The sequence below is a fragment of the Saccopteryx leptura genome, chromosome 5 (assembly GCF_036850995.1).
Source record: "Saccopteryx leptura isolate mSacLep1 chromosome 5, mSacLep1_pri_phased_curated, whole genome shotgun sequence".
In the NCBI taxonomy this organism is placed as follows: domain Eukaryota; kingdom Metazoa; phylum Chordata; class Mammalia; order Chiroptera; family Emballonuridae; genus Saccopteryx; species Saccopteryx leptura.
This window is the reverse complement of record NC_089507.1, coordinates 5,744,803-5,758,898: the sequence shown is the minus strand read 5'-3', so window position 1 is coordinate 5,758,898 and position 14,096 is coordinate 5,744,803. Positions and strand designations below refer to the sequence as shown.

Here is a 14,096-nt window from a genome sequence, read left to right as displayed (position 1 = left end):
CTCCCTCTTCTCTCCTCTCCTCCCCTCCCCTCCTCTCCTCTCCTCCCCTCTCCTCCCCTCCCCTCCCCTCCCCTCCCCTCCCCTCCTCTCCTCTCCTCCCCTCCTCTCCTCTCCTCTCCTCCCCTCCCCTCCCCTCCTCTCCTCTCCATCCTGCCTGTCCCCTGGGCTCCCCGCAGAGTGTCGTTAGCCAAGGACAGGAAGCCCCAGAGCGCTGTTGCTGCTGTCTTGCTTTTTCTTAGTCTGGTTCTCACTTCAGGACCTGCACTCAGCCAATGTGAGGACAGATGGCACGAGGCCCTTTGCCCTGCCAACTTAGCGGCCCTGGCCGGGATTCAGCCCCTGTATGGAGATGGAGTTATTTTGCCCGCATGGTTTAAAAATATTACAGTGTTTTCACCTCCGGGAGAAGTGTTTGGCAAACAAGTGATAGCAGATGTGTGTGTGTGTGTGTGTGTGTGTGAATGATGTCATATTTCTGGCCTGATTTGTCTAAACAAGGCTCTGCTCAAGATGCATGGCTGAGTACAGCCGCCATTTAAACGCAGTCTGGAGACCTAGCCCCGGGGTCTGAGGAGACTTGGCTCAGTCTGGAACTTGGGCCACTGTTTCGGTTCTTCCCTGCACTCGCCACGGTAGTCGCTCACCGCCCCTTGGCGGGACTCCGCCTTCTCATCTGAGAATCAGAGGGCTGGGCTACCGCCAGGGCAGTGCGCCTGTGGAGGGCGGCGCCCGGCGGGTTCTCGGGTCTGCAACGAGTTCCAAGACGAGAACCGACTCCAGCCGCCTTCCCGGAACCTGTACTTTATTACGGTCTATATACCCCCCCCCAAAGCTCACCCCTTCCTCAGGACCCTCGCATGGGGTTCCCTCTGCCCAGAAACCTCTTCCCTGCAGACCCTCTCCTCTGTCACAGTGTGGGGGGAACGTGGGGACCTCGAGACTCTGCTCTCTCAGCGTGGTGACGGTGATAATGGCAGCGTCATGGGAGCCTCGGTGTGGTGATTAAACCAGGCACTCGGGCTAAGTGCCTAGAATAAAGCCCAGCACAGGGTGAGGTCTGCACTAATGTTCGCCTCCACGCCCCTGCTGGGGGGAAAGTGTGAGCTCAGCAATGGACGTGGATCTAATGAAAATTGATTCACTGGTAAACCAGCTATCCCTATCCCTTCTGTGAATAAAGAATGAAAGGAGTCCCAGGAAGATAAGCAGCAAGGTTAGGGAAAGTTTTGCCTGCATTTACTTGTCCCCTCCACTTCTGTGACCCCCCAAAGGACCTAGTGGCAGTGCAGCAGCAGTCGGCGGGCACATCTGTCCAAGGTCAGGACCCCGGTCACGCTCAGAATGCTCTTTCCCTCTGGCCTGGGAGCTTGCCCTGAGGCCCGGGCTCCCCCGGGTTGCGCTCTGGCTGGCTGTCGGACGTGTTAGGGGAGTCGGGCCTGGAAGTGGGAACAGCCTCACCTGCTCCAGCTCCCCAGACACGACCCGATGTGCTCGGATGTCGGCGGTGTATACGTGAGCCTTCCCCCCCGGGACGCTATTTCTTTGCAGCCATGAATGTGTCCAGGGGGCGGCATAGACCCCGACGAAGCTGAGCACCCCTGAAGTCCAGCCGAGGACACGGCTTCGGCTCAGGCCAGGACGCCCCCTTTCAAAAGTCAAAGGGCTCGTGTGTTGGGGGAGAGATCTCAACCCCCTAGGGGAAGCTCCCCCATGTTTCCTGAAGGAGATGGGAGATGAGAGAGAAGGAACGGGCAGTTAGTGTGAGGGGAGCCCCGCTCGGGCCCCTGGAGTCACTCAGCCCGGGGCACCAATGGAGACAGATGCTACACGATAATAAATCAGAAATGCTGGTGCTAATTAACCCAGGCGTCCACACAGGGCTCAGCTCTCGTCTAATTTATAAGAAAATAAAATGAAATAGATGGATTTTGATCCATTGCAGGAGACAGTACCTTCGACTAGGAATTTATAAAACGAACAGCACAGCCCCAGGGGTGGCAGGCAGCCTCTCTTGCGTTTGGGGACGTAGGTGTGTGCAAGCCGGAAGGCACAGCCCCAGGGGTGGCGGGCGGCCCCTCTTGCGTTTGGGGACGTAGGTGTGTGCAAGCTGGAAGGCATAGCCCCAGGGGTGGCGGGCAGCCTCTCTTGCGTTTGGGGACGTAGGTGTGTGCAAGCCGGATGGCACAGCCCCAGGGGTGGCGGGCGGCCTCTCTTGCGTTTGGGGACGTAGGTGTGTGCAAGCTGGACAGCACAGCCCCAGGGGTGCCGGGCGGCCCCTCTTGCATTTGGGGACGTAGGTGTGTGCAAGCCGGAAGGCACAGCCCCAGGTCTTACACCGTCTCAGGACCAGCTATGTGAGGATGGCCTGAACTTGGCAGTCACCACCCACCAAGAGGATGAAGCCCGTTGCCACATGGTGTCACAATGCTTCCTAAGACCAGCAACCTATTTTTTGTCACCTAAATTTGTTAATTTCAAAAAATTGCAAGAGAAACCCAGGAGGAAAGAGGAAGAATAGCAGGAAAGTGGTGAGGTTAGGCCAGGCTTTGCCATCTCTCTCTCTCTCTCTCTCTCTCTCTCTCTCTCTCTCTCTCTCTTCTTTCCCCCTCAGTTTTAGAGACAGGAATTGAATTAAAAATTAAATATGTTTCAGAATCGATGTTTATTCAGGAGAAATCAGTCTCTCCAAGGGGAATCTGGGTGAGGGGTGGGTACTTCCAGGGACTTCTCTATACTATCTGGCCATTTTATGTGTGTGCATGAGCCTGTGATTGTTTCAGAATTAAAATTTACAAAAGGATAAAAATAAGAAAGTAGTATTTAAAGTACGGATAAAATTTTCTGTTTCTCCTCCTGTGCATTAAATTTGTAGAAGTTGAAAAAAAAATATCTGAAGGGTTTTATGAATTGGTTCCAGGTTGCTGACGGGTGGTGGCCACCCTATCTTCTTATCTACCTGTATTTGTCAGATAACTTTATCACCTCACGCTCTGAGAGTGCCATGATGTTAGTGGTGTCACACTCCCCTGTAGAGGTGAGAGAATCGGTTGAGTAAGATAACTTGCTGCAGTTCATTCAATTAGTGAAGCCAGGGGGATGTGAACAGAGCCAGTGTCACTACCGAGCAGACCAGACCAGCCCAGCCAGGGGGATGTGAACAGAGCCAGTGTCACTACCGAGCAGACCAGCCCAGCCAGGGGGATGTGAACAGAGCCAGTGTCACTACCGAGCAGACCAGCCCAGCCAGGGGGATGTGAACAGAGCCAGTGTCACTACCGAGCAGACCAGCCCAGCCAGGGGGGATGTGAACAGAGCCAGTGTCACTACCGAGCACACCAGACCAGACCAGCCCAGCCAGGGGGGATGTGAACAGAGCCAGTGTCACTACCGAGCACACCAGACCAGCCAGGGGGGCTGTGAACAGAGCCAGTGTCACTACCAAGCAGACCAGCCAGGGGGGATGTGAACAGAGCCAGTGTCACTACCGAGCAGACCAGACCAGCCAGGGGGGATGTGAACAGAGCCAGTGTCACTACCGAGCACACCAGCCAGGGGGATGTGAACAGAGCCAGTGTCACTACCGAGCACACCAGACCAGCCAGGGGGGATGTGAACAGAGCCAGTGTCACTACCGAGCAGACCAGACCAGCCAGGGGGGATGTGAACAGAGCCAGTGTCACTACCGAGCACACCAGCCCGGGGGATGTGAACAGAGCCAGTGTCACTACCGAGCACACCAGCCAGGGGGATGTGAACAGAGCCAGTGTCACTACCGAGCACACCAGCCCAGCCAGGGGGGATGTGAACAGAGCCAGTGTCACTACCGAGCACACCAGCCAGGGGGATGTGAACAGAGCCAGTGTCACTACCGAGCACACCAGACCAGCCAGGGGGGATGTGAACAGAGCCAGTGTCACTACCGAGCAGACCAGACCAGCCAGGGGGGATGTGAACAGAGCCAGTGTCACTACCGAGCACACCAGACCAGCCAGGGGGGATGTGAACAGAGCCAGTGTCACTACCGAGCACACCAGACCAGCCAGGGGGGATGTGAACAGAGCCAGTGTCACTACCGAGCAGACCAGCCCAGCCAGGGGGGATGTGAACAGAGCCAGTGTCACTACCGAGCAGACCAGACCAGCCAGGGGGGATGTGAACAGAGCCAGTGTCACTACCGAGCACACCAGACCAGCCAGGGGGGATGTGAACAGAGCCAGTGTCACTACCGAGCACACCAGACCAGCCAGGGGGGATGTGAACAGAGCCAGTGTCACTACCGAGCACACCAGACCAGCCAGGGGGGATGTGAACAGAGCCAGTGTCACTACCGAGCAGACCAGCCAGGGGGGATGTGAACAGAGCCAGTGTCACTACCGAGCAGACCAGACCAGCCAGGGGGGCTGTGAACAGAGCCAGTGTCACTACCGAGCACACCAGACCAGCCAGGGGGGCTGTGAACAGAGCCAGTGTCACTACCGAGCACACCAGACCAGCCAGGGGGGCTGTGAACAGAGCCAGTGTCACTACCGAGCACACCAGACCAGCCAGGGGGGATGTGGACAGAGCCAGTGTCACTACCGAGCAGACCAGACCAGCCAGGGGGGCTGTGAACAGAGCCAGTGTCACTACCGAGCAGACCAGCCAGGGGGGATGTGAACAGAGCCAGTGTCACTACCGAGCACACCAGACCAGCCAGGGGGGATGTGAACAGAGCCAGTGTCACTACCGAGCACACCAGACCAGCCAGGGGGGATGTGAACAGAGCCAGTGTCACTACCGAGCACACCAGACCAGCCAGGGGGGATGTGAACAGAGCCAGTGTCACTACCAAGCAGACCAGCCAGGGGGATGTGAACAGAGCCAGTGTCACTACCGAGCACACCAGACCAGCCAGGGGGGATGTGAACAGAGCCAGTGTCACTACCGAGCACACCAGACCAGCCAGGGGGGATGTGAACAGAGCCAGTGTCACTACCGAGCAGACCAGCCCAGCCAGGGGGGATGTGAACAGAGCCAGTGTCACTACCGAGCAGACCAGCCAGGGGGGGTGTGAACAGGGCCAGTGTCACTACCAAGCAGACCAGCCAGGGGGGGTGTGAACAGGGCCAGTGTCACTACCGAGCACACCAGACCAGCCAGGGGGGGTGTGAACAGGGCCAGTGTCACTACCAAGCAGACCAGCCAGGGGGGGTGTGAACAGAGCCAGTGTCACTACCGAGCACACCAGACCAGCCAGGGGGGATGTGAACAGAGCCAGTGTCACTACCGAGCACACCAGACCAGACCAGCCCAGCCAGGGGGGGTGTGAACAGAGCCAGTGTCACTACCGAGCAGACCAGACCAGCCAGGGGGGATGTGAACAGAGCCAGTGTCACTACCGAGCAGACCAGCCCAGCCAGGGGGGATGTGAACAGAGCCAGTGTCACTACCGAGCAGACCAGACTGTCAGCCTCCCAGCGAGGTGTCCGCAAGCTCTATCCCGGGGCCGTGGTCCTACTTGAACATGATTGGTCCTTAAAAGTCTTACTCTTTTTTCTTTCTGGTGTATTGTTTGCTCCTGTCATTCCTCCACACAACCCACCTAAGGGCGTCACCCGAGTGGGCCAGCCGGAAAGGAAAGACTCACTGTGTCAAACATGGACGCAGCAATGTCCTCTCCAGACCCAACGGCAGCTCTGCCCGCTCTGCTCCCACATGACTCACACGTGGGGTGAGTGACGGACCCTCAGTGAGAGTCTGGGGTCCCCAGATCATGCGTTAGTGGCAGGTGACAGGGCCCCAGGGGAAACCTGGGGAGCTGTTGCGGATTAGATGCCAGGCCCCGTACTAGGCTCTCTGCGCTCCCGGAATTGAATCCTCACAGTCACTCCACCAGGTAAGTGTTCCCATTTCCATGTCATGTGTGAGACTCAGAATGGGCACATCCTTTGCCCAAAGCCAGGGAACCCTTTCGTGACACCTCTGGGTAATTCTGACCCTTCTGGCTTTTCCCGATAGACTCAAGTATGACTCAGGCCCCATGGACCCGACAAACGGTGCAGGGGGCGGGTGCGGGGCAGGGGGGAGTGCAGAGAGCAAGAGATCAGAACCCGGGAAGTGATCAACACGGCACGAATGGTCACCCAGATAGATGGTGAATGTGAGGGATCCCTTAGACCACGACACACAGGACAGACAGCCGGGAAGAGGGAGGCATGGGTGGGATCATGCAGGTGGCTGGGCTCGGACTAAGGGAGGACGTGGGAGGACGTAGCCTGTCTCCCCAGATGCTCTGTGTCAGCCTCGCCCTGTTCCCCACATCCCAGCGCCTTTCTCTCTGGTGAGCGTCGCTGTCTCTTCCACCCGGGGGGGTTTAGACGGACCATCCTTTCGGCCTTGAATGTTCTTCCTGACACTGTCCTTCCTTCTCTCTCTCTTCCTCCTCCTTCCTTGCCTCCCTCTCCCCTTCCCCCTCTGTTGGTCTAGCAAATTCCAACTCATCATAAATGCCTCAGCTCCCACCTCGCCCCTCCCCAGGGAAGTCCTTCCTGAAGCCCCAGCGCGTAGCACACCGGCGCCCTGTGCACGTGTGGTCCCCCGGGAGCACACCGGCGCCCCGTGCACGTGTGGTCCCCCGAGAGCACACCGGCGCCCCGTGTACGTGTGGTCCCCCGGGAGCACACCGGCGCCCTGTGTACGTGTGGTCCTCCCGGAGCACACCTGCGCCCTGTGTACGTGCGGTCCTCCGGGAGCACACCGGCGCCCGCCCCGTGCACGTGCGGTCCTCCGGGAGCACACCGGCGCCCTGTGTACGTGTGGTCGTCCGGGAGCACACCGGCGCCCTGTGTACGTGCGGTCCCCCGGGAGCACACCGGCGCCCTGTGTACGTGCGGTCCCCCGGGAGCACACCGGCGCCCTGTGTACGTGCGGTCCCCCGGGAGCACACCGGCGCCCTGTGTACGTGCGGTCCTCCGGGAGCACACCGGCGCCCATGTACGTGTGGTCGTCCGGGAGCACACCGGCGCCCTGTGTACGTGCGGTCCCCCGGGAGCACACCGGCGCCCCGTGCACGTGCGGTCCCCCGGGAGCACACCGGCGCCCCGTGCACGTGTGGTCCTCCAGGAGCACTCCGGGAGCACACCGGCGCCCCATGCACGTGTGGTCCTCCGGGAGCACTCCGGGAGCACACCGGCGCCCCGTACACGTGTGGTCCTCCGGGAGCATGCCGGCGCCCCGTGCGCGTGTGGTCCTCCGGGAGCACACCGGCGCCCCATGCACGTGTGGTCCTTTGCACGCCTGCATCAGGGCGTGCGTCCGCCTGGACATCGCTTCCTTCCCCTTCCACGGTTCTCTTCTCTGTCAGATCCCACTGTCTGTGTTTTTTCACCTCTGCGTCCCTAAATCTAGCCCAGCGCCTGGGAAACAGCACGGAGGAGGGGAGGCCAATAACTGCTCTAGATGAATAATGTCTGTTCAGGTCCTATTCATTGCATGTACCACAGATTGTAGTTTTATTGATATTTGTGAAGTCTATTCATTTATATAAATATTTATTTTTCCTCTAGACTGTGGGCTTTATGAGGACAAGGGTTAGGTGTCTTTCACCTAATTATATTTTCAGCACTTAAAAGAGTGCTTGGCACATAATAAATATTCAATACAGAATTAATTAATTAATTACTAATTCCAGAAGAAAAGCTATAAATGTTACCTACCCCAGTGGTCGGCAAACTCATCAGTCAACAGAGCCAAATATCAACAGTACAACAATTGAAATCTCTTTTGAGAGCCAAATTTTTTAAACTTAAATTTTACAGGTAGGTACATTGTTATTAACTTAATTAGGGTACTCCTAAGCTGGCCTTTGAGCTACACTCAAGGCGCCAAAGTGCCGCATGTGGCTCGCGAGCCACGGTTTGCCAACCACTGACCTACACTGTTAACCACATTCTCACAACACCAAACTGTCTTCAAATCTTCTCTTATAAGATGCAGGGACTGTCATACTGTGAGGCCTGGGTCCCATTACAGTCCAGCCAACATGGCTGTTAGACCATTGGCCAATGAGGGTCGCCATAATCCCTTTCCTTGTCTCCACCCCCTGAGTGGTCTTCTCCCACGGGCACTCCGGACTTGGTCATGCGATCTGCTTCGGCTAATTGGGCCGTCACGGATAGGATGCGAGCGGAGACTTGGAAAAGGCCTTTCCTCTCTCGCTGGGTTTGGAGCCCCAAGTCCATCCTGTGAACAAGGCCAGACCAGCCTGCTGGACGATGGAAGCCACATGAGCCCCATGCAGGGAGCCTGAGCTAGCTGGCTGACTTCTTGCCAGTTGGCAGACACACACGTGTGACAATCTTAGATCACTCAGCTCTCTGCCAGCCCACCAGCAAAGACCAGATGACCGGTCCCATTATGGTTCAAATTGTGCCCCACCAACACCACGCACCCACACCTCCAGGGTCTCAGAATGTGACCTTGCTGGAGATAGGGTCTTTAAGGAGGTCATCATGTCAAAATCAGGTCATTGGGGGTGGGTCCTTCTCCAACGTGACCGGTTTCCGTGAAAGGAGAGGGGAATGTGAACAGAGACACGGGGTGGGGTGCAATGTGAAGAGGAAGACCCCTGTCTACAAGCCTCCCAGAGGGACCTGGAGCAGAGCCTTCCAGAGACGGGACCAATTCTATCAACATCTTGATTCAGACTCTTACCCTCCAAAACTCTGAGACAATTTCTGTTGTTTGTGCCATCACTCTGTGGAACTTTGTCATGGGGACCCAGGAAACTAACACAGGTCCAGACCGAAACAACTGACCAAAGGACCCACACAATAGTGAACTAAATAAAATGGTTAGTGTTTAAGCCCCTGCTATAGCAAAAGCTCACTGACCTAGTGGGTAAATTAGTCGAATCTCTCCAGGCGCCAGTGTTCATTATTACAAGATGGGACGAAACGCACTTTCCTCATGTGATCTTTAGTAAGCGTTAGTAGGATAACCCTGCAAACCGCTCAGCACCGAGCCCGGCACATGGCTAAGCTGTAATGGGCATGACTTCAGTCCTAGCCTGCACCCAAAAAAATAGAAACTTCTACCTTTGATTTTATTTTAAGTGATGTTGGGCTTTATTATGAAACTCAACATTGCTTTATGCAAAACTAGAGTGTCAAGTGGTGAGGACCAGAGGGGACAGCAGGTACCCACAGGGACCGATGGCAGCTAAGTGAACCAGGGTGAAGACAGAGAGCAATTAAAAGACACTGAGCACTTGAAACACAACCAGATCATTGCAGTATGTCTTGATGTACATTATTTTGTTCATTTCTTAGAATATCTCTATTATTCCTCAATCACAGAATGGAAACTAATTGAAAAAGAAGCCAAAAACTTGCCCAGGATGACACCCTAATAATTAACACAGTAGGAACAATAGTCCGGTGTCTCATCCCAGTCCCCATGTTCCCCTCATGACGCCTGATGGCTCTGGTCCATGTGTCTTGAGTGGTCTCAGGAAGCCGTTGGCAACATCAAGCCATGATATATAATTAGTGTTCCCTGTGCAGGTGAAGTGAGTCTAGCAAAACCCACCTTTTATGCATGAACGTTACTCAACAATCTGTGTTGGTGTGTTCTGGGAATTGCCAAGTGCCCCATAAGGACGCCATGTGTCTTTAAGGACACCCCCTTGGGTTGCAGCCTCCTACAACTTCACTTATTGCATTTCAACTCGAGAGGAGGAAGTACCACCCGAACACAGGTCACACCACCGAAGGTCTGTGGCCGCATTTCACAGGAAACCAAACCTAGAGCAGACCGAGGAGGAGCCTTCTGCTGAAGGACTCGGCTTAGCCTTGAGAAGAATTCAGCCCTCTGCCTCCGGATCGCCCATCACCGGCTGCCGGGGCCTCCGCGATGCCCCCCAAGCTCCCCACGCAGGAGACCGACATCTCGGTGCGCGGCTCTTCACGCTCCCCACGCTCTTCAGGTAAACTAAGTAGGCCAGCTGACTGTCAACAGTGATTATTAGGAAAGAGCAAACAGAAAGAGTTTCTCTAGCGGCGAATGCTATGCTTTCTATAAAGCGTCGGACAGCAGATAAAAAGCCAGCTCCCTTTGCAGAGAGCTCAGTTTTCAGAGATCCCTTCATCCATTGGAAGAAAGGCCCCAGGTATCTACCCATAAAGCATTAGAGGACTAAATGTTTCCAGGCTCCTCTTTCTCTGGAGCTGGGACCCCTGACTGTGCCGCAGGATCCCGGAGGCCGGGCTGGGCGCCGGCTGTCCCTGACCTTTACTAGGTCAGTGCCTGGGGAGGCAGCTTTCACTCAAAGTAGGTCATTGTAAGCAGACAACTCCTGGGGCCCCTGTGGAGATAGATAGGTATATATATTTAACTATTCTAGATTAAAATGGTTTTCTTTCTGCTTTGGTGTGACTTCGGCATCATGCACACCATGCTTCCATGCACAGGGTCGAGGGGGCCCAGCCGTGCAGAGAGCAGGAGTAACACGCTCCCCTCCGAGGACACAGGAGGCCTTTCTCGGCCGGGTGTTTCTTGGAGAGAACACACAAGTATGTAAAATACACTAGAGCAAGACAGAAAAGAGAATGAGCATCATCAAAGCATCTACACGTTATCTGCCCACACTCACCACAGAGGTTATTAATACAGGCAAATGTCTGAATGTTTAATTTTAATAATCTCACTAGAGAATAGTGGTTAATAGGCCACAGCTGCACAGCCTCACAGACTCTGCAGAGCCGTTAGACACAGTTTCTTACTTACTGACCTTAACAACTTGATGAAGTTGGCGGGGCAATCGCAGGTCATTCAAAAGATGTTGAACCTGAGGCTCAGACACGTCGAGGAGGGGCAGTGTGGAGAGCTGGGAAGAGGGGAAGCTCTGAGATGAGTCGTGGGCGACTGGACGGCGTCTTTGGCTAAGTGGCTTCAGCCTCTCTGAGCTGCGGCTGGCGTTGGTGGCGTGCTTGAATTTGAACCTGGGGGCCCTGGCCGGTTGGCTCAGTGGTAGAGCGTCGGCCTGGCGTGCGGAGGTTCCGGGTTTGATTCCCGGCCAGGGCACACAGGGGAGGCGCCCATCTGCTTCTCCACCCCTCCCCCTCTCCTTCCTCTCTCTCTCTCTCTGTCTCTCTCTTCCCCTCCCACAGCGAGGCTCCATTGGAGCAGGGATAGCCCGGGCGCTGGGGATGGCTCCTTGGCCTCTGCCCCGGGCGCTGGAGTGGCTCTGGTCGCAACAGAGCAACACCCTGGAGGGGTAGAGCATCGCCCCCTGGTGGGCAGAGTGTTGCCCCCTGGTGGGCGTGCCGGGTGGATCCCGGTCGGGCGCATGCGGGAGTCTGTCTGACTGTCTCTCCCCATTTCCAGCTTCGGAAAAATGCAGGAAAAAAAAAATGAGGAATTTGAACCTGGGTGGAACAATAGATACCTCTGGTGGGCTGCGCTGAGGAGGAGGGTGCATTCAGTGTGTGCTCACACGTGCAGCGTCTGACGAGGAAGAGACACGGGGGAGATGGATCAATGGTAGCTGTGCAGTGCTGTGGCCGGGGTCATACAGTGCGTAACAAGGCTGGATCTCGAAGTAGCTCTTTCTGAGTACTGCTGCCTCCAGCAGTCACTGCCATGCCCACCGTCACAAGCAGTGGCCAAGGTCGACCAAAACCGGAGTTCTGGAGAGATGCTCCAGGCTATGGCTACCCACCCTAGCCAGCATCAAGGAGACGGAATGGTCAAGGGGGCTCAACTCTTAAGCAAAGTTAAGTACTTGAATCTAAATTAGAGGTAAGACTTCTGACAGATTGAGCCAAAATGTCTGGTGATTTTTGCAAAGTAAATTATCAGTAAGACTGAGACACATCAGGTTCTATTGGTCAACTATGAGTACTTGATAGAGAAAAATAACTATGAATGACAATATTGTGGGAAACTGTCATCTTAGAAATATTCTTGTGATTTTTGTGTGTGTGTGACTTGTGTGAACAGAATACACTGGGAATCGTCTCCACAATTATTCAGCTTGAGTTTAATCATGTACTCGAAACAGCAACTACTGGTAGACTGCCACTGAGTGTTGGACAAGAATAGTCATTGCTTCTCACTTTTTTAAGTAGTTATACTTATTCTTACTCTAAAGAAGAGGCTACTGAGGGTCAGAGTGACTCCAGACATTGTCTATTTCCCACAGTGAACAAGAAGGAAAGCCAGAAAGCAGATCCAGAACCCCAAGTTTCTGCATGTCGCATAGCATTCCATCAGTTCCCTGCTGGCTGTGTTCAGGGTCACGATCATAGTATCACTTTCTGTAGAACTCCCAGATTCTCCCAGGAAGCAATGTGTATGTGAGTTTGAGCTTTACATTTTGCCAGTGGTGTGGATTGAAGCATTCATTGTTTCTCAATCACCTAAGCACGAGCAATGGAGTGCCCCTGTGTCTTAAAGGGCGCCATGCACAGTCACTTGCCATAACACGGAAACTGAATACCCATGTGTATGAGGGCACAGCCTTTCATTGTGGTGGGTTCTCAGTTACACTCAGCGTGAGATGAGGACGAACAGTGGTTAATAACCCAGGCTCAGGGTCAAGCCTTTGTGGAGTTCCCCAGGACCCACGTTTGGTCACCAGCTTTGCGGGTTCCGAATGCTAATTTCATCTGAGGCGCTCAGAGTTGATGGGGTCCGAGTTTGTGATCTCACTCCGGCATTCTGACCGACGCATCCCAGTTCTGTGACTTTTTTTCAAGTGTTAAAAGTATAGTCAAGTTGCAAGGTCCCACCCAGAGGTCAGATCTATGCAGGAAACCAAAGAGATCTTAGTGAGCACTGAGTCACCAAGTATGATGTCTTGACAGGCACCTGGGAGCCAATCTGTCCCATGACTACTTATGGGTGGACATTCTTAGGTCAGGTCCGCCTTATTGTGGGCACATCCAGGGATCTGCTGACCAGTTCCTCCACGCTGGGCACTCCCAGAGAGCCCCCTCCACCCTCTCCTTACCCCAAACTCCACCCCTCTTTCCAGGCTCTTTCTACCACACCCTTCCATCCAGCCTGAGAGATAGGTACTGGCGCTGGAACGCAGACTGTTGAAAAATTCTAGGCAAGCCGTTTAACCTTTCAGAACCTCACGCTAACCTTTACCAAGTGAAACGACAATGCTTACCTCCTGGATCTGTGGTGACAAGGGAGAGGCCTGGTCTATCACATAGCCTCGCATCTGGCAAGTATTAGATACAATGTAAACAATAGCGTCTATCTTGTCTTTTTTTTTTTTTTAAGCACAATTGTCATGAGTTTATTTAACCTTCAGATAAGCCATTATTAGATTCTTCAGCCTTTTGTCCCTTTTTAAGAATCTTGACCTAAACAAGTCCTGTTTTGAGAGGATTCTAGAGAAAGCTAATCTCATCATTTTTGTGTTTATTTTAATCATTTAGCTATCAAAGCCTTGGTAGTATCTTACAACTCCCCAAACGTATCAATCCTCCGAAAGTATTAAGATTTAATGAACAATGATAAAAATTCCTTTAGAACACATTCCTCGGCCATTTCGTATCCTTGTGGTACTGACACACAGAGACTGCCCGGTAACTAGCTGTTGGACTACACTTGTGAGACAGCTTAGAGTTTACAGTGTACTCCCACCTCCCATGACCGCCTTCGGTCTTCAGAGGAGGATGCTGATGTCCCCACTTCTCAGACCGGAGGCACTGAGGCTCCAGTGGTCCCAGTCAGCGTCCCCAGGCTTGAAGACCTGCCTCCCGCACATCTTGCAGGGGGGATGTGAAAGAATAACAGAAAGGACAAAGGAAGAGTTAATTCTCTGAGGGGAGTTCAACTCGGGAATGAAGTTTCAAACGCAAAAGCGATGAGCTCATCGGAATCCACACTGGGCGTCTGGGCAGCAGGCAGATTGGGCTCGCAAGGACTCTCCGTGAACAACATGATGAAATGTTTAATATTGAGAAATCTGAGTCACTTGGACTGTTGCCTCGCAGTGGAATCCAAATTAAACAGGATGTCCTACATAGGTTTCTGGCACTCAGTAAATGCTGTTGTTGTTATTATTATTATTATTTATTATATTACTCTTAGCCAAGTCT

The 14,096-nt window shown here is 54.0% G+C and overlaps 1 protein-coding gene across 1 annotated transcript in view; it reads left to right on the top strand.

Annotated features, from left to right (window-relative positions):
- Positions 1-14,096, top strand: part of CLNK (cytokine dependent hematopoietic cell linker) — a 194,935-nt gene that overhangs the window by 36,999 nt on the left and 143,840 nt on the right. Inside the window, exons 10-13 of the mRNA XM_066385009.1 lie at positions 5,998-6,035; positions 6,517-7,257; positions 9,676-9,751; positions 9,829-9,964. Of these exons, the coding sequence (XP_066241106.1) occupies positions 5,998-6,035; positions 6,517-7,257; positions 9,676-9,751; positions 9,829-9,964 (991 nt within the window). The remainder of the gene's footprint in view (positions 1-5,997; positions 6,036-6,516; positions 7,258-9,675; positions 9,752-9,828; positions 9,965-14,096) is intronic.